The sequence below is a fragment of the Megalops cyprinoides genome, chromosome 3, assembly GCF_013368585.1.
Source record: "Megalops cyprinoides isolate fMegCyp1 chromosome 3, fMegCyp1.pri, whole genome shotgun sequence".
Classification (NCBI taxonomy): Eukaryota; Metazoa; Chordata; class Actinopteri; order Elopiformes; family Megalopidae; genus Megalops; species Megalops cyprinoides.
Window position 1 is genome coordinate 14167123 of NC_050585.1, and position 24325 is coordinate 14191447.

The 24325-nt window shown below is 45.7% G+C and overlaps 1 protein-coding gene across 1 annotated transcript; it reads left to right on the forward strand.

The window, feature by feature from the left end:
• The first annotated feature begins 12497 nt into the window (after window positions 1-12497).
• rad51c (RAD51 paralog C) lies at window positions 12498-23365 on the forward strand. The gene is made up of 9 exons (XM_036525606.1): window positions 12498-12615; window positions 14723-14960; window positions 15452-15609; window positions 16848-16981; window positions 17852-17983; window positions 18626-18692; window positions 20045-20105; window positions 21444-21504; window positions 23185-23365. The coding sequence occupies exons 1-9, from the start codon at window positions 12498-12500 to the stop codon at window positions 23299-23301; spliced, it is 1086 nt and encodes a 361-aa protein (XP_036381499.1). The 3' UTR covers window positions 23302-23365.
• The last annotated feature ends 960 nt before the right edge of the window (window positions 23366-24325 follow it).

A 24325-nucleotide genomic window follows, 5' to 3' on the forward strand; every position in this document is an offset into this window, starting at 1 on the left:
CTCCTGGTGCCCGGCGGGCGAGCACGTGATGCTGGACAGTTCCGCCAGCTCCGCCGGGTCCGGGAGACGGCTGCTCGACACAGACCAGCAGACACAAGGTCAAGCAGGGCGCTCTCACACGCATACCTCAGAACTGCTCCTGGGCCTGGCTTTATCCAAAACTACATAGCAAGTTTTGCACTGGGTTCAATTTTACCGCTATCCAGATTTCCGTCTCTAAAACAACAGGATATATCAAGATGTGAATGTACTGTATATGCATATGCATGTAAATATCTATATATGCCTAGGCAAGCATATGTATGTACTTGCGTAAATGATATCGCGCTACATGTGTGAATATTCACACACATACAGTGCTATATCATTTACAATTATGCATATCACTACAATTATTAATTGTAAGTTTTATTCAAACCCAGTAATAAGCTGTTTATAAGAAAAGATATATACACAATGTATACTTTATCCCTTAATTTGAATGAAAGGTCACTCAAGTCCTGCGAATGTTTGTACCTGGATGCTGCAAAAGGGGCATTGTGACTGGCAGCTGGCCTGGTCGCTGCCAGCTCCCCCACTGGAGAATGGATTTCTGTAAAGGGAAGCACAGCTTCTCACCGAGAGAACCACTTCACTCAGTACACAGTGTAAAGCGGGACCAAAGAACAGAACGCAGCAGTCTAGTTTAGTTTTAAAACAAATCAATGGAGCTCATTACTTTTTACGGTAAAGGGTTTTCCATTAACGGCCTGATAACAAATGGCCTATTGTCTGTGGTGGAATGAAAGGGATCTAGAGAACACCCATGGCTGTGCCTTTCCTGGTAAGCCGGGGTGGTTCTGTGATTGGGTGTGCGCCGAAGCCAAGTGCACTGACCCTCACGCCTGGCCTCTGCCGCTGCCCCCAAAGCACCCGGGGCAGGCCTACACACCTCCGCCGTGACCTCCAGGTCTCCCTCTGAGCTGGGTGTCTGAAATGGCAAGTGATGCGTCTGACTTGGCCCTTGACTCCTGAACCCTATACAGGGCAGTTCATGAACCCTATTATACAGCAGTGCTACAGAAAATGCTAGAGCCTCAGGTGACCAGCTGGCCGATTTAACATTGCAAACCTGTGGGAACTGCCAAAGACTCTTGTCACTTGCCACACACCATGCCTCATCAGCCGAAACGACGGGAGCCCCACCTGTGAGCACCTTCCCGTGGCGTGAGGCTGCAGCTCCGGGTTGGGGGTGTAGAACATGCTGGAGGGCTCCACAGGAGACTGGGCATAGTCCGAATCAGAGGTTTCCTCCTCCTGAAACCACAAGAGGGCACTGCTCAGCACACACTCCTCCACTTGCTCCATCTGACCTGCACTGCTACTGACTGATACAAACATCCACTGAGGCACCTTCCATACATGTTCAGTCAACACCTGACTCTGTGTGCAGTCATATGCATGGTACAGTATTAGCGGGAGTGTGAAGGTGATGGAAAAGCACAGATGCATATGCAAAAGAGATAACTAATAAGACAAATTTTTTTTCTGGTAACATATAATCAATGGCAAATACAATGTGAAATATAAGGGAAGCTGTGTTAGGCTACAGGCTGATAAGTAGCGCTGTGTTATAAGTGCAGACCTCGGCTCTTTACGTACCTCTCTCTTCCCTGTGCCCTCCCAGGCTCCCCAGGTCATACTGAGCGTCCGGTTCACCGTGTGGAAATCCGCGTCCTCCTCACTCTCGCTCTGAACACCTAAAGGGGGGAGGAGGAGACCTGAGACACCAACGCCAGCACAGCAGTCACGCTAATGGAGTTTAAAAGAAAGAGGGAGGACGCTGTGATGCAGAACGCCCAGGCATGCCGTTAACGCGTTTCACAGCGCGTTCAGGGATTACGCACTGGCTGCTCCTGCTGCTGCGTCACCTGCGAAGCTCTTGAGCAGGCGCTCCAGCTCAGCGCTGCTGTGGCTGCTGTCCGCGACGCGCGGGTCCTGTCCTCCCCTGGGACGGTCACTGCTGCCCGCCTCCTCGCTCTCACTGCTGCCTGGGCAGGGGGCGGCTCCCAAATGCCCTCTGGCCATCCGGGCCACCAGCTCCGACACCTCGCCTTGAGGTGACAAACGCACCCCGTCCCACACATGTTCAGTGCACGCAAAGCCTACACAACGTGCAGCCATAGATGATCATTCACACCAGCAGTATATGACTGGAATCAGATGACTGGAAACATATGATCGGGGGTCTCACTTGTCCATTTGGCCATGGGCTCGTCAGACCGTCTGCTGCGAGGGGGGCTAAGGCTGTCGGCTGATGAGCTTAACCTCCCAGACAGCACGTAGGTCCTGCAACAAAGAGGGTCAGTCAAGCAAACAATCAACAAGCGACTGTGTGGCCCAAATGAGTCTCCAAACCCATCCCTGGAACTACTGGCTACTACTTCCACGTGAGTGTGGCAGTGGTGCAATATTACGTCCCTCTGTCCTCCCGCCTCACCGTAGGCTACATAGTGAAGGAGTGAACAAGGTGATTCAGTGCTTTTTAGCTGAGGGTGATGAATACTTCAGTCAGTGTTATAGTATTCAAGTCCAGGACTTGGACTAAAGTCTGACTTGAGACATGACTGTCTTGACTTCTAACTGGCCTTGGACTGGGACTTGTGGTTTCAGACAGATTTAATTAGAAACAATTCCAAAACTGCTAAAAATGAACGTGATGAAATAAAATGTATAAATTCTAAATTATTAAATTGCAATTAATCATTTTCAATGGTATCTTTCCACTCAACCTGTTACACATCAGTGACAGGGACTGTTTATTCAGTTAGCATAGCAATATTTGAGACATTAATACCAAGGGTAATCAAAGTTGCATTTGTAGATTATATGACAGAAATAAAGTGCTGGCAGTATGCACGACTTGAAAGAGGAAAAACTGAAGACAAACTCATCATCATTCTAAGACAATCATCATCATTTGCAGATGTTTGATTATACACACATACCCCCACTTATACTGACTGCACTACCCAGCACAATCATTAAAAAACAAAAACAATTTATTTGGATTTAATGCCTCCATCTCTCTTTTTGTAATCTCATCGTTAGGAGCTGTGAATTTAGATTGCCTTTTCTATTCCTCACTTCTGGACTCGTATTTGGGACTTGATTTGAGACCTGACTTGCAAACAACATTGACTCCTGTACTATGGTTGTGCAGTATTACCACTGTACCTGTCCTCTCCACCCTCTCTGCTGGTGGACTGCTGCTCTCTGACATTCTGTTGCCTTCCTCTCTCTATCCCGCCCGGAGACACACATCTGCCTGCCTACAGAGGGAAAACCTTAGCTCTTTCCACTAGTTACCATCTAGCAAAAACTCCAATGATACAACCTTTCACAAGTGACTTCTCTGCTTTTGTAGCATCGATAGCAGCGAAAAGGGGCGACATGGGTCTATGGGTCTGTTAAAAGAGCCATGCACCATTTGCTTTTGAGTCCCCAATACCCATGCTGTTCTACTGATCTACAACTTTACTGGAGATTCATGGTCATAAATAGCCCTTCTAGAAATATAGATACAAATTTCACCTGTCTGTGAACACAGGCAGCTGCAACTGATAGGCTGCCCGAATGGAAGGCCTGCTGCTTGTGATACTTTACTTTTGGCACCTGTGTACTGTGCATGCTACCTGGGCATGTGTAGGGCGCACGTTCACGAAACTCTCCTCCTGGGCGGAACTGTAGTAAGTGAGCTCTTCATCCCCGAAGGAAGGGCTCTTGCTCTGTCCCCCACGGACCTCCTCGCCTCCGTGGAGGAGGTATTCCCTGATTTCCCCCTGCGGCCGCTGGGCCTGGGGACAGAGGCCGTGGCTCGGCCGGTAGGAGCGGAACGGGGGCCCCGTGGCTCTGGAGAGGCTGCACGCAGAGCTGGTCCAGGAGCTGCTCTCTTTGCTCCCTTTGCCTCTTCCACCATCGACCTCATCCCCGCCTGGCCCGTCCACCTCGTCCACGCCGCAGCCCTGGTCGCACCCCTGCCACCCACCCCCGCACAGGGCCGCCCCTCTGCCTGCCCCCCCGCCCCCCAGGGCCTCCTCCACGGTGCGCAGGCTGCTCTCCGACTGCTGCAGCAGCACCTGCGACACCTTCAGGTTGAGCACGATGGAGCTCAGGTGCTCCGACTCCTTGCTGGGTGGCCCCAGCGGGGGGGGCACCCGTTGCCTCGCCCACTCCGGCTCCCCCCAGGCGGCGCCGCTCTCGGATCCGGATTCCTGGGAGCCGTCCAGCTCGGGATAGAGGGACAGGCGGCAGTCGTCCAGGGAGAGGATCTCGCAGGAGGAGGTTTCCCTGAGCAGGGAGGACTGGTCCGAGTCGGTCAGGGCCTCCTCCCCCTCCCCCTGCCTACCCTGGACCCCCTCTGCCTCTCTCTGCAGCAGCTGGTCCAGCTGGTTCAGCTGGTCCTGGATCTGCCTGTCAACCATGCTGTCAGACGGGCCGCCTCTCTGCTCCCGCTCTGCCTCCCTGGCTGCTGTAGGCCCGCAGCCTGGGGAAGAAGTGAGGCCAGGCCAGGAGTGCATGCAGATAACGAGGGAGACACTGATATAAAAACGACAAAGAACATTCCGAGTGCATCTGTATGACCAGAGAGCTTACCTGTGTGCCCTTGCTCCCCCTCTGGGCTCCAGCCTGCAGCTCTGAACCCTTCTGCCTCTGAGCACAGGCCACTCTTCCTCCCACTCCCACTCTGGTACAGCTCCTAGAGAGCACACCTCCGTTAGGAACCAGGGTCCACCCACTTCTACGCGAGTCTGACCTGAAGGTCAAAGAGCTTCAGGATCCTTCTCGTAGTGCTGCAGGCCTGATCTGGACTCTTGTAATCATCAGCTTGCTCACATGTGGCTTTCAAATCATTGTTAAGTAATTACCTTACAGGGGCAGAAAATCATCTAAATATGAATCGTATCTGAGCACAGAGATATTAATATGCATTAATACTGTTCTCTAACAGGAACTCATGTTCACAGAGTGATTATACCCTGATGTTGCAGCGCAGCAAATATTGGAGATCCTGCAGGCTGTTGGTTCGGTCCTGGGCTCTGGGCTGCAGGCCATTCCTGACCAGCTGGTAGTAAGGCTGGGGTATGCTCAGATCGGCTGTCAGGGCCTGCCCCGATTCCACAGCCTGTCTGATCCAGCGCGGGTCCACCGGACCCCAAGGAACCGCATCTGGACATCACCAATAAAAGGACAAGGCACAGGTTTACAGACGGAGAGCACATGACTGCTGTGCCACACTGTGTGTAACCTCTGTGTGGACAAGAACAAAGAGGAGCTGGAAAGGACCACGGGACATCAGAGCCAAGTGTCTGAACTACAGCAACCACAGGAAGGAAATCTAGAGCACAGACATCCTGACTCCCCTGCACACTTTGGGGCATGCCACCCCAGAAACACGAACAAATACCTTTGCATCGTCTCAAACCAGTGGCGCTTACGTGCATCAACATACACCTGCTTTGGTGCATCACATTTCAGGCTGCCGTGCTGGTACCGCACCTGTGTAGAGCTCCTGAATGAGAGTGCACATGCTGTAGAGATCTGCCTTCCCAGTGCAGGCTCTTCGTCTGATGACCTCAGGGGCCGCCCAGTTGTAGAGTCCCTGGGGGAGGGGCAGGCAGGCGGGGTTGCTGGGGCCACCTCCCTCCCTGCTGCTCAGGGAGGATGCAGAGTAAAAGCCACAACACAAAGCGTGAGCTCTACAAGGTCTCATCAAACAGGTACAAGTACTTCAGACCCATCACAACGAGAGTCAAGCTTCTGCCCCTCATTCAGCAAGGAGTCTCATCATGTGCGCCTTTGGCAATCACAGTCCGAAATCAAAACTTAGTTAAAGCCTACAAAACACTGGTATCCTGGTGTGCTGAAACAAGCTGTAGTGCTCATGAACTATACTTATCAAAATCAAAATCCGAGGGGTTATTTCTGTATCAGCTTTTCAAAAAAATATATGAAACAATACAGAAGTTGTGAGTCTTTGCTTTCAGTTCTACATTTACCAGTTTTCACCGGATGGTGCACATGATTATGTTAAATGTCTCAGCAAATGCGAAGGTTTGAGCCTTCACTGGCCAGTGCAGTGCTTTTTGCATGTAACAACAGCAACAGCAATACAGCAGCTATTCATTCAAGTACCCTACAATTCCAACTTTTATCACTGTGCGCAGCACAAAAAATTAATCAATTAATAACAATAAGAATTAACACAGGACACTGAAGGAATGAACAGGAATGAACAGTTTACAGTGCAGCCGGTGAAACGTCGACTGCACCGGTCGTGCTGTAGCCCTGAAAAGAGCGCCCTACCTGGGGACGACGAAGCCGAGGTTGGTGACTTTGGCCACCCCGGGGTGGATGATCTGGACCGCGTGGGAGGACAGGCCCCTCATCACCAGCCCCCTGCCGTGCAGGAAGAGCAGGGCCTCGCACACCTGCAGCACCACCGACAACAGTGCCCCCGTCTGCAGCACGGGGAACTCATCACGCTGTGGGGGGAGAGAGGCGTGCCACACAGGAGTGGAGCAGGAGTCATAAGCCTTCCCATAACGGGGGTTATGCACTACACTCTTTTGCTAATGCGACTAGTCGCTGCTCATTCTGCCCTTTTCTTACTGCTCTGATTGCTTCGTATTTTCCTCTAGTATTGTGTAGTATTGTGCTCTGCTATCAATACCCACAAACTCTTTTGCAACAATGTTACCCAAACTAAAAGAACACATCAATGGGTGGGTTTACTACATGCTCTTCTGCACTGATAATGTTCATTGGTTTATACACAAGCTTTTTATATAGTGTTCTGCATATTAGCTTTGCGGTGGTTTTTTAGCATTCTAATGCTGATACCCCGGATGACAGCATAGGCTGAGATCTTTACCAGTAACAAATCAAAGATGCTTCTGGTTACCCTGTGATGCAGGAGGCTATGGAGAGACCCAACGTGCACCCTCTCAAAGACCAGCCGGGTCTGCTGCAGGTCGGCAGACACGCTCACAGCCAGCAGCTGCAGGAGGTGCGGGTGGACCAGGTGGCTGCAACACCACAGTTTCAACCTCACCGTTACCAAATTAACAGGTGCATATGCGTGCATGCACGCTCGATAGCATGTATATGCTAAGCTTAAGGCCTTCAGCATTTTTCTCGACAGTCTCTCTCCCCTTGATTTCAAACTAATTCGGCTGAAATATTCCTCAGCCAGAGCAATGCTCTCACCTGCAGTATTCTTGCTCAATAAGAAGCAGGTCCAGGCAGCTCTCCTGACTGCCATGTTGCAGTGCTCCCTGGCGCTGCAGCTCCTTCACTGTCACGCGACATCCCTTCCAGCTGTAACTGACGGAAACCCCAGACCCAAATGCTGTCAGCAAAGAAGTAAGTTAAAACAGCAGCAGTGTGGTGTAGTGGTAAGGAGCAGGGCTTGTAGACCATAGGTTACAGGTTCAGTTCCCCACTGGGGCACTGCTGTTGTACCCTTAGGCAAAGCATTTAACCCAGAACTGCTCCTGTAAGTACACAGCTTCATAAATGGATAACATGTATGAACTGTAACCTATGTAGGTTGCTCTGGATAAGGGCTAAACAACTGCCTATATATGTAATGTAAATTCACTAACACAGACACAATTCAGCAGCATGTATTTGGGATAGCTTTGCTCATCTGTTACATTTGTTTTGGCTTCAAAGTTGTCAAAGAACACATATCAAAAAAATGTACCTTAACACTGTAAAAATGCTGATGTCAAGACAGTCCAATGTTCCAACTGTATTTGTATCACATTAGTTGCTGCTGTTGAACTTCCCCTCATCATGACGACATTAAAGAACATGTTAAAGTGACTCTGTGAAAGTGACTCTACCCGGCTCTCCCTGTATCTCTTACTTGGTCATCCTAATTAAAGCTCCGCAGCTATAGGACACTGTGGCCTCGTCATCTGCCTGCCCCAGCTCGCTGTCCACAATCACAGGCAAACTGGCCAGGAGTCCCAGCGGCTGCCTTGGTTTCTCTATACACAACTGTGACGCACAATTAAAGAGCATGCCTGTGCTGTCAAATGCTGGTAAAGTCATTGCTCTGTGTGTCAACAAGCAAAGCTGCCACATGTTTCACCAACCTCCTCTCTAGCCCAAAGGCAAGATTGTTCATAATCTTACAAAGGTGCAGATACTGGTGCGTAGCGGGTCAGCCAGTGTCCTCACTTACCTTTCCAAAGCCAAAGCACTGAACTGTGTCACAAAGAGATGATTTGGAGCTCAATTTCCTATTCACATGGAGGTCAGAGCCACTGGAACACAAATTAACAGTAACTGACATGCGAGAGAATGCACCTACACAAAAGAGGGCTCAGACAGCATAGAAGCATATTAGAATTCCACCTTGCCTAGACATTAGAAATACAATCAACACCCACCCTTCCAGTCCTATTTAATCCTCATGAGAGAAATTCATCCTCTGATACTCCTAAAATTGCTATGCCCACACACACTACCATGACACAGCCTGACTGTTTGAATCACCGTTTTTGTGAATAAACAAATACAAAGCATCTGTCTAGCTACTTGGATTTCCCCTCCTTAATACAAATACCTACACAGTCTGTCACCACAACCTTAATTTCTTTGACATGCCCGAGTCGTCCTTGTTGAACCCGCACTCCTTCTGAACTATTCTGGGTTGGCCTGAATAAGAGCACCAGCTGAGCGGACCAAAATAAGACAATAAGCAATTATTGCAGGCGCAGCTGGAAGGGGTGCCGCGCGCCCTCACCCCGGCCTGAGGAGCTCCAGCAGAGACGGGGAGCGCAGCAGGGTCTTGGAGGAGCCGGGGGTCCTACGCACATCCTGAGGCTGACGAGGCTGGGACAGGCTGAGCATGCGGGACGTGCAGCGCTTCAGGAAGTCCACCATCTTGGTGGTGGGGGAGGCGGAAAACAAAGCAGAGGACGGCAAAGGACAAGCAGCATTCAAGCCCATGCATCCAGCCTTTTACTCCTAAGTGATTGACACTCTTCAATGCATCACAGCAGAGCAATCAACCTTCAACCCATTAATGCATCGCAGACGCACGTTATTCACTGCGCTGCATTGCTTCAAACAACATGCTGTACTTAATCAGCTAGCTTTTTAGGCTTTACAGAAGTATACAAGATCAGTCTAGTTTGTTAAAGATTTTGAAAGCCAGGGGTTCTTCCTATAATTGCTGCTGAAATTTGGATTCTTTGGGGTCAGGACTGGGAACCCTGTATTCCCTGATATCCTATATGAAACATTAAAATGTCAAGAGAAAGCAGGGCACCGGGGATTTTCTGAAGATTCTTACCTCTAGGGCAAAGTAAAGACATTCCACCTTCCTAAGAATGCATAAAAACGCTGCTATTTCTGCGGCAGGTTACATCATTTGTGTGATAATAGAAGTTCTAATCTTACATAAATAATGGTGGAAGTCGGAGTGTTAAGACAGAGGACAGTAAAGTAAACTACAGGACAATGACATGACACTGTGTGTCTAGTGGGAACGCATGTACCCTGGGACTGTGCTCCTGTCCTCCTGCCTTGGCCCAGTCCTGAGGCGTGTGGCCCTTACAGTCATGTAGCCGCAGGTCACCGCCAGCATCCAGCACTTCGCTCAGTAGCCAGGGATTGCAGGAGAAGACAGCAGCGTGGACTGGGGTGCTTCTGTCCTCACAGCGGCTGTGGGCACGGTCAAAGAGGGGGGAAAAATAACACGGAACAAGCTCACAGACGTAAACAACTGACAGCTGAACTGATAGCTAAACGGAACGAGTAGGAGCAGAACATCACCGCTCATGCAGAAGGGCACAGCCTTACTGGTTAGGGTCGGCTCCATAGCGAAGCAGTAACTCAACAGCACTCGTATGGCCCAAGATCGACGCGCAAAACAGAGCTGTCTGGCCAAGGTCATTGACAGAGTCCACCTCCACACCTAGCACAAAACAATACAGAGTACGCCAGCACCGAATCCACACTCTTCGTACTGTAAAACACGATGGCATTTCGCTAATTAGCCTACCCCCAGGGCAGCTATGTCGAATGACAGCAATTTCATTTCAAGAACATATACTTGGATGGCAGGTACGCCATCTGCCAAGTTACGTGTTGCTGGGGCACACTCTATGCCTACACAGCGCTGAAACTTGGGGTTACTTACACCATGTCCCATTATCCTAAATAAATCCATGTCACTCCTAGCTGTCCTGTAGATGTCGGAACATACAACTTTATCCCAATCTTTGCCTATGGTAGATGGGCCTATATGTGTTATGAGCCGGAGAGATCTTACCTTTCTTGAGCAGTTTTTCCATTTTGTGCAAATTCCTCTCCATGGTGTATCTGTGCAGTTTCTCAGCCGGGCCTCCATCCTTCACCACACCCAACCGCACTGGGCAGGGGAGGAGTGGCATGGCAGCCATAGTGCTGCTCCTCACAGAAAGCGGCGCTCTGCCTTCAGTCAGAGACGGCTACATCCACAAGTCTGTCAGTCAAACAATACGTGATTAGAGGAAAAGTGATTCAGTTAGCTAGTCTAATTCGGATAACTAGCTACCCGTTTAAGTACAATCATGTAACAAAACTTTAGACAGACATACCACCAGGCTAGCAGTTCGTCATGCTAGCTCTCTAACTTCGTAGCTAAAATTACTATTTAGCTCGCAATACTGGATTAGCTAATTGACACTATCTAGTAGAGTTTCCAGTTTACACCATCGTAGACTACTTAAAATATAAAATCTGTTGCTAAAATTTTCTAGCTATCCTAGATAGCTACATCGACTACACTAGCGAGCCATGTCCTAAACTAGGACTCTTACCGATCGACATTTTCCACCAGCTTTTCGGGCACCTAGCTACCAAAGTCAGCCAGACTACACCAAAATATCGATAGAATGACTGATCGTAGCCATGGCATCACACACGTTAAGATGACCATTAAAGTCAGCTGTTTAAGATCTGATCATTTGGGCAGTGACCGCCACAAGTAGGCTAGCTAGCAGAGGCAGCGTTACACGTGCTTGCCTTTGAGTAGTACGTATTTTTACTGTCCAAGTAGTTAACGTTAACTCAGTTCGCCTGTATGTCAGGCATAGGCGTCATTTACGCTGGGGACATGTCCCCACCACTTTTTGTTGTGGCACATTACATCCCCATAACTTTTTGAAAGCCTTTAGTACTGTGAACACGTCGAACCCATTGCTGTCCCCAGCACTTTTAAAAACAAACTGGCGCCCATGATATCAGGGCACCTAACGTCAGGTAGTTTTTTTTTAGTTACCACAGCCACAATAACGTTAACTGATTACTATAAAATAGTGTAAGGTTAACTGAATTATCTAGTCTAATTAGGCTAATATACGTAGTAAGCTGTTTAATCAAGTCAGCAATTCACAAACGATATCGTTATGCAGACACCGCGGAGACGCATGTAAGCTAACGTTGGCCAAATGATCAGACTTTTTAACAACAGTATTGAGCTACCTTAGTGGCCGGACGGTAGCTACTAGCTAGCCTCCGTGGGACAATGTGGGTAGTGATTACAAAGACGTGGCATAAATATGCAATGTTTTATACGCAATAACGTTTGCTAACTTAGCTAGATCCATATTTCAATAACACTAGAGAGCCTGTTGATGGTATTTTAGAGCTGTCATTAGGAATTATTGGGTACCGTGAAGCTATTTTTAAATTTATTGGAGAGATAAAAGTCCTTTCATAATAATCTCTGTAGTTCTAATAAAAATGTGGGATAACATATTACCAGGTGTTTCGTGTAACGGTATGTATTAAGTAAACTGATCAGTCATTCCCCCAAAGAAGGCTTTTCGGTTTGGCTTTGCGTGAAGAGCCACACGGGGGTGGTAGTCGACTGCGAGCCGGTCCCATACACACAGCTACTTCCTGTTGTCGAAATTTGGAGGGATGATCAAAAATGGCTGAGCAGTACCGTGTGCAGGAGCTAGTCTGTACGCTTTGATTATGAGTAGACTGCTTAGGATAGGCGTACAGCCACCTAGCAAGAAGAACACTCGGTGAGCTGCACTGAAAAACGCAATGTTCATCTCATTCATTTTTAACACAGCTAACGTCAGAACAAGCCTTACCTTTTTACAACGTGTAGGTAGCTAACTAGCCAGCCAGCTATGTTGCAAACTACTCTAGTCAGTGAAGTGTTTGAAAGTTAGCTTAGCGAGCAACAGTTGCTTTCAGTTCTTTCTTGTCTGTGATGCAATTCCTCTGTCATTCTAGATTAAACGTTTGTTCGCGAGCAAGCTAGCTTGCAGGTGTTTAGTGAAACCATACAAAACGTTTAATTGCGGGATGCATATTCTCCAGTACAGCTAGACAACTAAATTATACTTTTTTTCAGAGCTAAATATTTTTAAATCCAGTCTTTGTCTTATGTGACAGCTAGCTCCACAGCGGGAATAGGTTGAATTGACGTTCACATGAGGATGCAGAGAGCCATATCCAGCTTTGCTTTGGCCCCAGCTGTGAAAGTGAAGTTGATCAATGCTGGGTTCCACTCCGCTGCAGACGTGTGTGACCTCCGATCTCTGCACCTCAGCAAAGGTACTGCAGTTGCTATAGCAACAAGTAACCTATTCAAGTTCAAGTTTATTTGTCATGTGCATACAAGTACAGAGTACCATAAGCAATGAAATACAATGTGCCCTGGCCTCTCAGCCCAATATCAATAAATAACAATAAATACGAATAAAAGTACAATAATAAAAAAAGACTAAAACCATAGATCAGACCTCAGCCCTCCTTCTAACTGAACTGTTGTTCAGGAGCCTTATTGCCTGAGGTTAAAAACTGTCCCTGAAGCGGGAGGTCCGTGCTGTGATGCTCTGTAAGTGCTTCCCCGAAGGGAGATAAGAGAAAAAACTGTGAGTGGGGTGACTTGTGTCCTGCATAATGCATAGTGCCTTCTTCTTGCAGCGTTTGATGTAAATGTTCTGTGTTGGTGGTAATGGTGATCCGATGACTTTAGATGCTGTTTTCACTGTCCTCATCAGGATTGTATGATCATGTGATGTAATGTTGCCAAACCACACCAATAAGCTTCCTGTCAAAAGACTTTCTATTGTGCAATGGTAAAAGTTAATGAGGGTTTTTGTAGACAAGCCATATTTTTTGAGACACACCAGAAAATAGAGTCCCTGGTGTGCTTTCTTGATGACACAGCTGATGTGAAGAGACCAGAAGAGAGAGTCAGAAATATGAATGCCTAAGAACTTAAAGCTATTAACAATTTCCACAGGAGTGTTATTTATGTGTGTACTGATTTACTTCTCCTGAAGTCAATAATGAGCTCCTTAGTTTTCTCCACATTAAGGGACAGATTGTTTTTGTGACACCACATGATTAGGTTTCTCACTTCATCCCTGTAAGCCATCTCATTGTTGTCAGTAATAAGTCCTATCACTGTTGTATCGTCTGCGAATTTCACAATGCTGTTAGTAGGATATTTAGCCACACAGTCATATGTGTACAGACTGTACAGTAAAGGACTGAGACAGCAGCCTTGTGGAGCACCGGTGTTCAGAACTACAGTGGATGAATATCTGTTTCCAACCCTAACTATCTGCAGTCGGCCTGTCAGGAAGTCTTGTAACCACCTGCAGGTGGAATTGCAGAGGCCAAGGTCTATCAGCTTAGTTACAAGGATAGATGGAATAATTGTGTTGAAAGCACTGCTATAATCAACGAATAGCATCCTGACATATGTGTTTTTACCCTCCAAATGTTGTAACACAGTATGTAAAGCCAGTGATACAGCGTCATCCACAGCTCTGTTAGATCTATATGCAAATTGTTATGGATCGATAGTAACAGATATACTTTTGTTTATATGTGCTTTCACCAGTTTCTCAAAACACTTCATTATCACAGAAGTTAAAGGTACGGGTCTAAAATCATTCAAGTGGGTAGCAGGTGATTTCTTACGCACAGGTACTATTATAGATTTCTTAAAACATGTAGGAAGGGAGGGAAAGCGACAGGTTCAGAAGTCTGTGAAAACAAGCAAGTTGGCTGTAGCAGGACCTTAAGACCCGAGGTGTAATGCCATCTGGGCCCGCAGCCTTCCCTGCTTTAACAGATTTAAAAACCCTGCGCATGTCAGTCTCTGTCACCTGATGTACTGGCCCGCTTCGCATTGAGATTAGAGGGAATATAAAACATTGACCTCACTGCACTAAACAAAAAGTCAAAAAGGCACTTGTGGCAAAGGCATGTTTGAAATAATTTGGTATATGCTCTGCCAGTGTCAAACGGTATGATGCGGCACATGAAGCCAGTAGTGTTATTCTGTTGTGTAGCGTGGGGTCAAAATCATTTGCTTACCTCATCAAATGGAGGACCAGGGTTGGGTACACTGGTATATGCATGCAAACCATTATGTTGCATTTGTTTAGCAGATACTCTTACATAGAGTGACATGCAGAACGTGTGTATTTATTTAACTGGATATTTCTCTGAAGCGATTCAGGTTAGTTACCTTGCTCAAGGATACAGCTGCAGAGTCCTACCTGGGATTTTTAAAGCCAGCAACTTTGGGTCACAAGTCCAAATCCTTACCACCCAGCCCACCACAGCTCACTGCATATTTGATATGTATGCAATTTTTGAGATCTCTTTTGAACATAAGCTGGCTGTCACTTGTGTGTTGCAGAGGCTGGAATCTCCCAAGAGGAGGCAGAAGAGGTGTTGCAGGCCACGCGGTGTGAATCCAATCAAGGGAGGGGAGGAGTGAGCAGACTGACAGCCCTAGAGCTCCTGGAGAGGGAGCAGGCCCTGGGCTCCATAGTCACCTTCTGCTCTGCGTTGGACAGTGCTTTAGGAGGAGGACTGCCTGTGGGCAAGACCAGTGAAATCTGCGGAGTGCCTGGCGTGGGCAAGACACAACTGTGGTAAGATTGGGTTGGACTTCGTTAGCAAGGGAATGGAAGGGCTGACAATCCATAAGATATGAAGGCATGTCATAAAGCCACCCCTCCCAGACCTCCTGAGTGTCCTCACAGATAATTCGGGTATGTCCCCCTTCATCTTTGGAGGGGGGACAGCCTTTGTGTGGTTTCACTTGCCCGCATTTCTGATTGTATGTGACAATAAGACACGCTTCTCCCTTCTGTTCAGAGAAGCATAAAGGGAGAATGATGTACAGCAAGCACACCAGGCACTGCTTGCTTGCACTGCCCTACTGAGCTCACATCTGTACTTTTGTTGAATGGGTATAGGACAAGTCTCAAGTTTAACATCATTAACGCAAACAGCATGAAGTGCCATTGTATTGCATATGCTTTGACCTTTCTGGAAGAATCGTTGATCATTGATCACAGAGAGATTTTTAAAGATGTGCTTGCATGAGCCTCTCTGCCACCTCTCCTTTTCTCTACCCTAGTATCCAGCTAGCAGTGGACGTCCAGATTCCAGTGTGTTTTGGTGGTCTAGGAGGCCAGGTGGTATATATAGACACAGAGGGCAGCTTCCTGGTCCAGCGGGCTGTAGATGTAGCCAGGGCAGCCGTGGAACACTGCGGCCTTCTAGCTGAAGATGCCGGTAAGAGCCACAAACCATTCAAAACCATTCAAACAAAAGCTACTATCGGCAGACCTACAGTAACTGTAGTGAACCAGATCGGTGAGTTGTCATCTTGTAAGTTAGTTCCAGCTGATATTATTAATTTAGCCAGCCTTAGGATTAATATTAGAGGAAGGACAGATTGGGCTACCATCCACTGACAAGACAGTGTTTTTCCTCTTCATCCGTTGGGCTGTTTGTTTTCATATTTGCCAGTTTTTGTGGTTGCTTCATTTTCATGCGGTGTATCATTTTTCCTCTCAGTTATGTGCTTTATGCGGTTAATGCTCCTTAGCTAGCTTGATTGCTAACTGGTAAGTTAATTTTAGGTGTAGCATGCTTTATTTAATGTGATTACCTAGCAACCATGTAAAAGACTTGTAAATCATGTGGAAAGGTTAAAGTGATTGGAATTTATCCAGGAAGAAAACTGTCTGACAGGCGCACTGAAAATCAAGAGGAAATATGTGGGCCAAGGGAAAAGAGAAATAATGAGAATTAATTAGAGTGCCCAAATAATGGGCATAGAATCAAAATAGGAGTGGACCTAAAACAAAGCCTTGGGGTACTCCAGTACAAAGAGGGTAATTAACAGAGAGAGAACATCTCCAGGAGACTTGGTGGGTGCAATCTGCCACACACAAGAGGAACTTGGCATTAACTGCACTGTAGATTCTGTAATCAACAAATGTAGAAAAAGGAGTGAGAAATGGCATCAAAGGAGCAGGGAGATAAATAAGAATTAAAAGACTAAAGAAAAGTAACATGAGAAAAGAGGGGCTCGGTTACAGGTGGATGAGTAGTTTCTGTTGAATGAGACATTCTAAATCCAGATTAGAAAATCTAGAAAAATATCAAGCAGAGACTGCTGATTAATGTAGAATGTAAAGATTTTACTATAGATAGTACATTCAGGGGTGTTTGGGGGAAAGGGAGAAGAATGGCAATTTGAGGGGTCAACAACAAACCAAAAAGGTGTACTACAATCAAATTTGAAAGGATTTGATTTTAAAGTTCATGTTTCTTTCCTTTCTGATAGTTATTAAACGTCTTGGTTTTATACAGTAAAATAATGGTTGTGTTAGAATTAAAAGCAATAGGGTTTGTGTAGAAGTTTCAAAACGGATTTGCTGTACTTTTATTGGCTGCACATCATGTTCCTTGTGACCTGACTACTGTTTTGTCCCTGAATGTGTTTTTTTTTCTCTCTCTCACAGAGCAGCAGGAGGCCGTGAAGGAGTTCACCGTGGAAACCATCCTCTCCAACCTCTTCCTCTTCCGTTGTCATGACTACGTGGAGCTGTTGGCTGAGGCCTGCCTCCTGCCAAACTTCCTGGCACAGCACCCTGAGGTATGAATCCCAGTCTCTAGAGAGAGAGAGAGAACGCACAGGCCCCACAACAGCAGACAAATGCAGGATTTACCACCATTAAAAATTTATTTCAGCAATCTGACCTTGACGAATATCCACAGCCTTCACATACATCAGGGATGTGATTTTCCTCAACTCTAGCTGGAAGTGCGGCTATTCTGAGCTCAAAGATTTACTCATGTGAATCGTGTACATCCAATGAGAAAAATTGAGGTGGGCGGGGGGGTGTTGAGACTTTGTTCTTCGTTCAAGTAGTAAAGCCTTTTTTAGTCTGATTTTGCCTTTCGGTTTTTAAATTCTGGTAACTGTCTCTGGTTCCGTTTCTCTTGGCTTGTTCCTCCATTCTTATTCGTTATGCGTTATCGTTCAGTCGTGTTCTTAACAGAGCAAACCATTAAATGTGTTACTTACTTTTACACATGAAACCAAAGCTTTAGATGCCATTCTCACACCTGGAAACTTCATTTTCCTTCAACGCATTTAATGCGTTGTGATTTAAATATGTTACAGTAAAACATTCACAAAACCATTTCAGTGCATATTGCCGTGCTATACAATCCTGTTAAAAGATATTCTACAGACTTCAGTGCAGAAATCATATGTGCATGCTTGATGTCTGAATACATGTATGGTAAGGAGCAAAGCTTGTAACCCAAAAGGTGCTGGTTTGATGCTGGCAAAAGACTTGGCCAAGATGCTTACCTGAATTGCCTCAGCAAAATGTCCGGCTGTTTAAACAGATGACAGAAATTGTAAGATATGTAAGTCTGGATGGACAATAACGTTGTTCCAGTGTGTTTCCGTCCTGTCTTTGTTTTAAGATTAATGTGCTGCCCTCTGTCTTGATAGGTGCGATTGGTTGTGATTGACAGCATTGCCTGTCCATTTCGCCGTGACTTTGAGGACCTCTCTCACAGGACCCGGCTCCTGAATGGCCTCGCCCAGCAGTTTATTCAAATGGCCACCCAACACAGTGTCGCGGTTCGTCCTTCATTATTTGTTCTTCGGTGAAATCAGTAGTCCTTGCCCTACAGGGTAACAGTCTGCAGTGTTTTGAAGGGCTCTACATTATTAGTGGTTTTCAACACTTATTCTTCATATAATCACTTTCACAGCTGGTAATCTGACACATTTTAATCAGAAGTTAAATATCTGGGTACACTGAAGTCAAAATGCAGCATTTCTTTGGTGTAAGGAATTCTCAGTGTGGTGTTTCATCTGCAGCAGGGTTCTGAAAGACCTACAACACATTCACATAATTTACATGTAATGCGCTCACTGGAGTTATTTAGAGACCTCTTGGAACAAAAACTGAAAGCTGTCATTAGCAGGAAGGGGTGACTCAGTCCCCTCAGGAATGAATATTTCCAGCAGGTTCAGTAGGTGCCTTTCAATCAGCATCTGATTAATAGCAGCCCCAAAGAAGTGGATTGACGACTTATACATTTAGTAGGGTCAGAGTCATTATCAAGGTATAGGATACTCTGTCTATAGGTTGTGGTGAAAAAGTGAAGAAACAAACTGATCTATATCTGTTCTTGCCTCCTTGTACCTCCCAGTGGCTGGGACATTTTGAGGTCATCTCCATGACAACAAATCCTGCCATCTTGTTCCTCTGTCCAGGTTGTGCTGACCAATCAGATGACGACAAAAATTGCAAACGGCCAGTCAAAGCTTGTTCCAGCTTTAGGTGAGTTGCTAAATTATAATAAGTAATGAAGCTCAATCAACGCCAAGCTGAGGTGCTACCAAAATCAGATTTTAAAAAATCCAAAAATATAGGTGGAAAACACTGTCTCAGAAATACAAAAAAATCATCTTTTAATTTTATTTTCAGTTTACTTTTAAGGTGTAGTAAGTTGTTCTGTTTGTATTGTCAGTATGCTTAATTTGTATAACTTGTATAAATAAGAGCACAAGCTATCTTATTTAACAATGTCTAACCTTAAACAAATCCCACAATGCATTTCTCCACCCCTTCTCTCTGTGGATTTAAGCAGATTGTGTTTATAAATCACATTGACACTCATTCTTATAAAATGGTTCTTTATCACTTTAATGCATAGTAAATAGAGTAAATAAGACTTTAAATCTACCTGCTAAGCTGTACATGTATCGTATCCTATTCATTATGTATTCAGCTGGTCTGTGTTCTACATGATGGAGTTTGAATTTGTATCCATTTTTAGCAACATGTTAGCTTCATGCTAACAAGCGGATAGATTTATGCTGTCAAGCACAACCAGCTTCACCATGTGTTCCAATGACAGACAGCAGATGGGAATAAAGTCAGATGGAGTTTTAATGTAAATTTTTTTTGAAATGTTAACCTTTCCTTAAAAAATAGCTTCAGTGTTTCAACACAGCTGTGTGGATGTTTGAAGGCTCTTATAGAAATTGGAGGGATTTCCTGGGAATTGTAAATCAAGTGCTCAGTCATTATTCATGTGTTAGACAAGGCGGGGGGGGAGGTGGGTGTTTTGGCTGTGCTAGTGGGCCTCTGGCCTCAATCAGAATGCATTCAGAGCCAATAACCCATTTAACACCTGAATCAGTGATTAGAAAGGGTGGCAATTTGTGGCAATTTTTTATGACCGCAGTGAGGTAACTAATTGACCTTGACTTTATCAGAATGAAGCACCAAATAAACAAGTTTATTGTATTATAAGACAAAAGTGAAATTCATTTGCTTTGGATGCTTTAAGTAGTGGTTTAGAGCCGCTAGAGTGTTGTAATCAGTTTGACAGACAATTGGTGTAAGGCCATCTACTTGATTTCCATGTTGCGGGAAGGATGAGATAACAAGTTTGTGATTTACCCGCCTGCATACCGCATTCATTTTCATTTCCAAAACAAGAGGGAATCAATAGAAAAATAAATGGCCAGCTTACCGCGCACCTGGCAGACGAGGGGTCAATTAAGCCTCAGAATGGAGTACTGACGACTGCTCATTCAGTGGATGAGAATGTAGCATCAGATCTGTTTGTCATGCTTTGTGTGAAGAGCATATGCACAGCTCTCAGTGCTGCTCTATATCTGTAGGTGAAAGTTGGGGACATACCGCTACACAGAGAATCATTCTGCGCTGGGAAGGACAGCGGAGGTAAGCAGACAATGCCTCTTACAGCCACGCAGGGAGAAATGCGTATCGTTCCCTTGCGGAGTTCATTACTAGTGCTCCAATTATTTACTTGCGCTGTCCCCAGGGTGGCAGCTCCGTTCCCTTTTGAGTTCCTGGCAGTCTCCATCCCTTAAATGGCATATTTAAGCATGGTTCTAGGAAAAAATAAAACCCTGGAGGAATATTTAGTCAGATGCACCAAACATTTGTGACATATGTTTGTGACTCTGCTTTTTTTTGCTCAAGTTCATTAGATAGACATGTTTAATAATATTTCTACAGTTATTTCTTTTTTTGTTTTGTGCTTTTTCTGCTTCTTTACCCAGTTTGGAGTCATCGATTATACAGTCGGCTGATCTCTTTGCACACCCTCTATGCCTGGAGGAACATTGAAGCAACATGGATGCAGTCCTCTCACGCACTCACACACAGCCAATGGCATCACACTACATATCCCACAGTGCACCATAGAAAAGCGAACACCAATTTGAGAACTGGTGCATCTCCACTTATGTCATAGTGGAGTTGCTAGTGTGTGCCACAGGGGCCCACCCATTGTTGGCAAATGACGCTGCTCAGACGCAAACCCAGGTCTGAGCTCTAGGACCCAGTCTGTGCAGGACAAGCACCTTGACTGGCTTAGCCACTCGGGAGCCCCTCTGTGGTCAGTTCTGATTATATAACCCTAGGTCTCTTAGATTTAAAAAAGAGAGACCTATTTCATCTCCCGGGCTCCTTTCTGTCAGACAAGTGCAGTTTGTTTAAAGTTGGAAAAGATTTCAGAAGAGGACTGCAAGTGCCAACACCAACTTTATCTTCTTATATCTGCAGTGTTTTGACCTGTCTTCAGGTTTTTTTTTCCCCTAAACCAGAACAAATGGACAGACCAGGAGCGAATCGTTCGCAACACAGAGACGACACCTGAGGGGTGCATAGCGCTGCAGCATGTTTATTTCTGAATGTGCTGCCTAAACACTTTCTTCTTTGCGGGTGCTAGAGTGAGTCACTCGGCTCCGAAGCTGGCCTGCGTTTTACAGCCTGTCCTTCTTCATAATAACTCCTGCCTGCCTATCAGTCACCGGGGGGGGGGGGGGGGGGGGGGACTCAGGCAGACGAGGGCTCCTATAAAGCTCAAGGTCTTCCTGCTGGCAGTTGTTATCCGTTGGCGTGCAGTTTATCTTCAGTGGATTTGAATAGCAGCAGACTTTCATTCCCAGACATGCACTTAATGGGCACGGACAGAGGCCGAGCAAGCTCCCATGGTGCTTTTGGTGGCTTGTGACTGCACACTGCAGACCTCTCCTGTGTTTCCTCCCTTAGACTGGCCTCTCTCTACAAGTCCCCCACCCACAGGGAGGTGACAGTTCCTTACCAGATCACAGTGAGTATGCTGCCCCAGGCTCTGCTCTGTAATTATTTTGTTTTTAGTTGCTTGTTAAACACCCTTATATACATATAATCAATCCGGATTATATGATTATATAATCCATTTTTATCAATTTGTCCATTATTAGTTTATTGAAGCAAGTCAGGTTCACTACTGTTGTTCAAAGGTACAATGGAGGTATGCTACCTGGGTAATCGCACCTGCAGCCGTTGGAACACAAGCCCATTATGCCCTAAGGCACAATGTTGATTTTCAGGTGTCATTTTCAAAAAGCTGCTGCTACTTTGAGAAAGGAAAGGTACTTCAGGTTTGGTTAGTAGGTGATGTGTGTTTATTTCAGCTGCATATTTGCTTGTGGGCTTTTTAAGTCGGCCTCTTTCATAAGAAGTCTCGTCAGCAGTGTAGTGATTATGGGAAGGGAATATAAAATAGTCCACGCCCGTTGGTTACACAAGCTGTTTTTTTTTTTTTTTACACATACAGTGGAAGCATATCATCTGTATGAGACAGGGTTCTCCATTTCAGTGATTACAACAGTATGTTTTCTTTCTCCTGAACGATCATCTTGGCTAAACCAACAAAGCAAAGCGTGACTGTACAATTGCATGTTATTGAAAGCACTCTCACATGATGTATGGCAGTGAGCATTTACAAAAACGGTAAGTGTGTTTACAGACTGGGTGGCCCATGGGTGCAAGTTGCACTGAAGATGTGGGCACCTCAGTGAAATGCAGGCTTAAGCGAGAACGCTGGGGACAAGCTTGCACACGCAGATGTACCTCGTTTGCTGTCTTTCTCTGATAAAGACAATTTGGCAGGCAAAGCGCATGACAGCAAAGTGGTTTTGAGTTGAGGCTTGCCTTTGTTTGGCAGTTGTGTCTGGATTTGAAACTTGAATGGGCTGTGTAGCTGCTCCGAGGTTTCCTTGTGAGGTTTCAAGGTTTCCAGGTGAGCCGTTGTGTTTTAGGTGTGTTGTTTGAATGAAGAACCTTGAGAAGTAAAATGGCTAGATTAGGAGTCTGTGTGTATGGGTACTTAGTAGTGTACTAGTATCAAGAGTCAAGAGTCATGAGAGATTTCGTTGTCAGCCCATGCATATACAAGTAGTAGGTTTGAAATAATGTTTCCCTGGGACCCATGGTGCTACATTCAGTCAATGAATACATACTCAAGACAATAAATGGACAAAATAATAAGACAATAAATAAACAAAATATCAAGACATTAAATGGAAAAAGTGGCAGGCAGAAGTGTGCAAGTAAATTGTAAACAAATGTATACACATTAAAATATTATAGAGCATGTTGTTCATTGGCTAGGTGTAGAGAAAGAAAATGACACGACATGGAGTGGCAAGGGTGTGCTTGATATTTGTATTCAATGCAGACATGGGATAGCTTCAAGAACAGCACATGGAAACTTTTAGGCCACAAGGCATTGCAACATTAAGACCCAATCTGGAAATTAGTTTACTCTGTCTGCCTATATTTGTCAACAGAGACTTATAATGATGATGTTCCTTCAAAACCTTAGAATCAGTCCAAGTGGACTCGGTTCCATTTCACAAGTGAATTGCCTTATGAACACTATATTAAAACAGTTTTCCATGGTGTTTCAATTCTTGGGAATGTCTTGTTATGATTTGTCCATCAGATGGGTTGCTGTCATTTTCAGGGTCAAGGCTTCAGGGACGTCATCCCGTCTTATCCCTGGAAGACCCGGGCAGACTCTGCAATTCCATCAGGGAGTGCGTGCAAGCGCCCCCGTGTGGAAGAAGGAGGAAGGACTTGAAGAGCTAATTGTCCTCTGCTGAGACCTCAACAACATTTAGGTGCAAGTTTAACCACATTGAAACTTTTCCCAAGCCAAATGATTAGTAATTTCAAGACAATGAAAGACCAAGAGAACTCAAGTTACTTGGGTTCTAATGCAGGCAAAATCTTGTTACTGAGACTAAAGGGATTATAATCTGCTGCTCAGGCCTGTTTGAGCTTTTTGGCCATGAAGAGGGGTAAGGAAAATAATGTGGTGTGTTGAAATGATGTTGCATTCAGTCACTGATACAGGGGAATAACAGTACACAGATACATATTTTTAGCACTCTAAAGCGCTGTTTAGACTGGAAAGCCATCAGCCAATCTGAAGACAACAGAAGTAGTTTGGCACTTTGCTGCTGTAAGACGGGCCAGGAAACATCTTGGGAAGTTTCAAGAACATTAAGGAAACGATATTCACTATTTTAACACTGCCTTTAAAAGGCTTCCACTTCTCTTTTGGCAAATGGTTAAAGCATTTAGTACCTTTTTGGCGTGTGCCTGTGGTGTCTGGATCTTGTTAAGGAAGAAACCCTCTGCCCTCACTCCTAGGTTATCAACAAGTACTCGGTGCATGGGGACTTGATCTCTTTGGTCTTCACACTGAAATAAAAGGCACCCAAGCTGATCCTAATGGACCTGCACTCTGCCATTTCTTCAGCTGTCACTTGAGGCCACAGCTGAGGTTTTGGTCTGGCCAGCACCTGCATTATTTCTTGACTGTGAGCCCTTGGAACTGCTTTGATATGAGTCAATCTCTGCAGCACCGAAGATATTTCATAGGTCCTCACTGCAGCCGCTGTGTGGGAGAGCTTGCGATGCATCTCCCTTAATTAAATTATACACTTAAAAGCTGGCCTCAGCACTAGCATTGGTGAGTTGAGTAAAATATGAGCACTTGCCCTAATATTTTGCTAGCGTGGCAGATGCGCACATGCATGGCGGAGAAGAAGTATTGGTCACTCTAAGCCACCTCCCCCTGGAGACTCGCGATGTGACTG

Bases quoted from the DNA above. Each gene is read 5' to 3' on its own strand.
- rad51c (XM_036525606.1), top strand. From the start codon at position 12,498: ATGCAGAGAGCCATATCCAGCTTTGCTTTGGCCCCAGCTGTGAAAGTG. The intron at 14,961-15,451 runs GTAAGATTGGGT...TCTCTACCCTAG, and splicing joins GTGGGCAAGACACAACTGTG to TATCCAGCTAGCAGTGGACG. The intron at 21,505-23,184 runs GTGAGTATGCTG...TGTCATTTTCAG, and splicing joins CAGTTCCTTACCAGATCACA to GGTCAAGGCTTCAGGGACGT.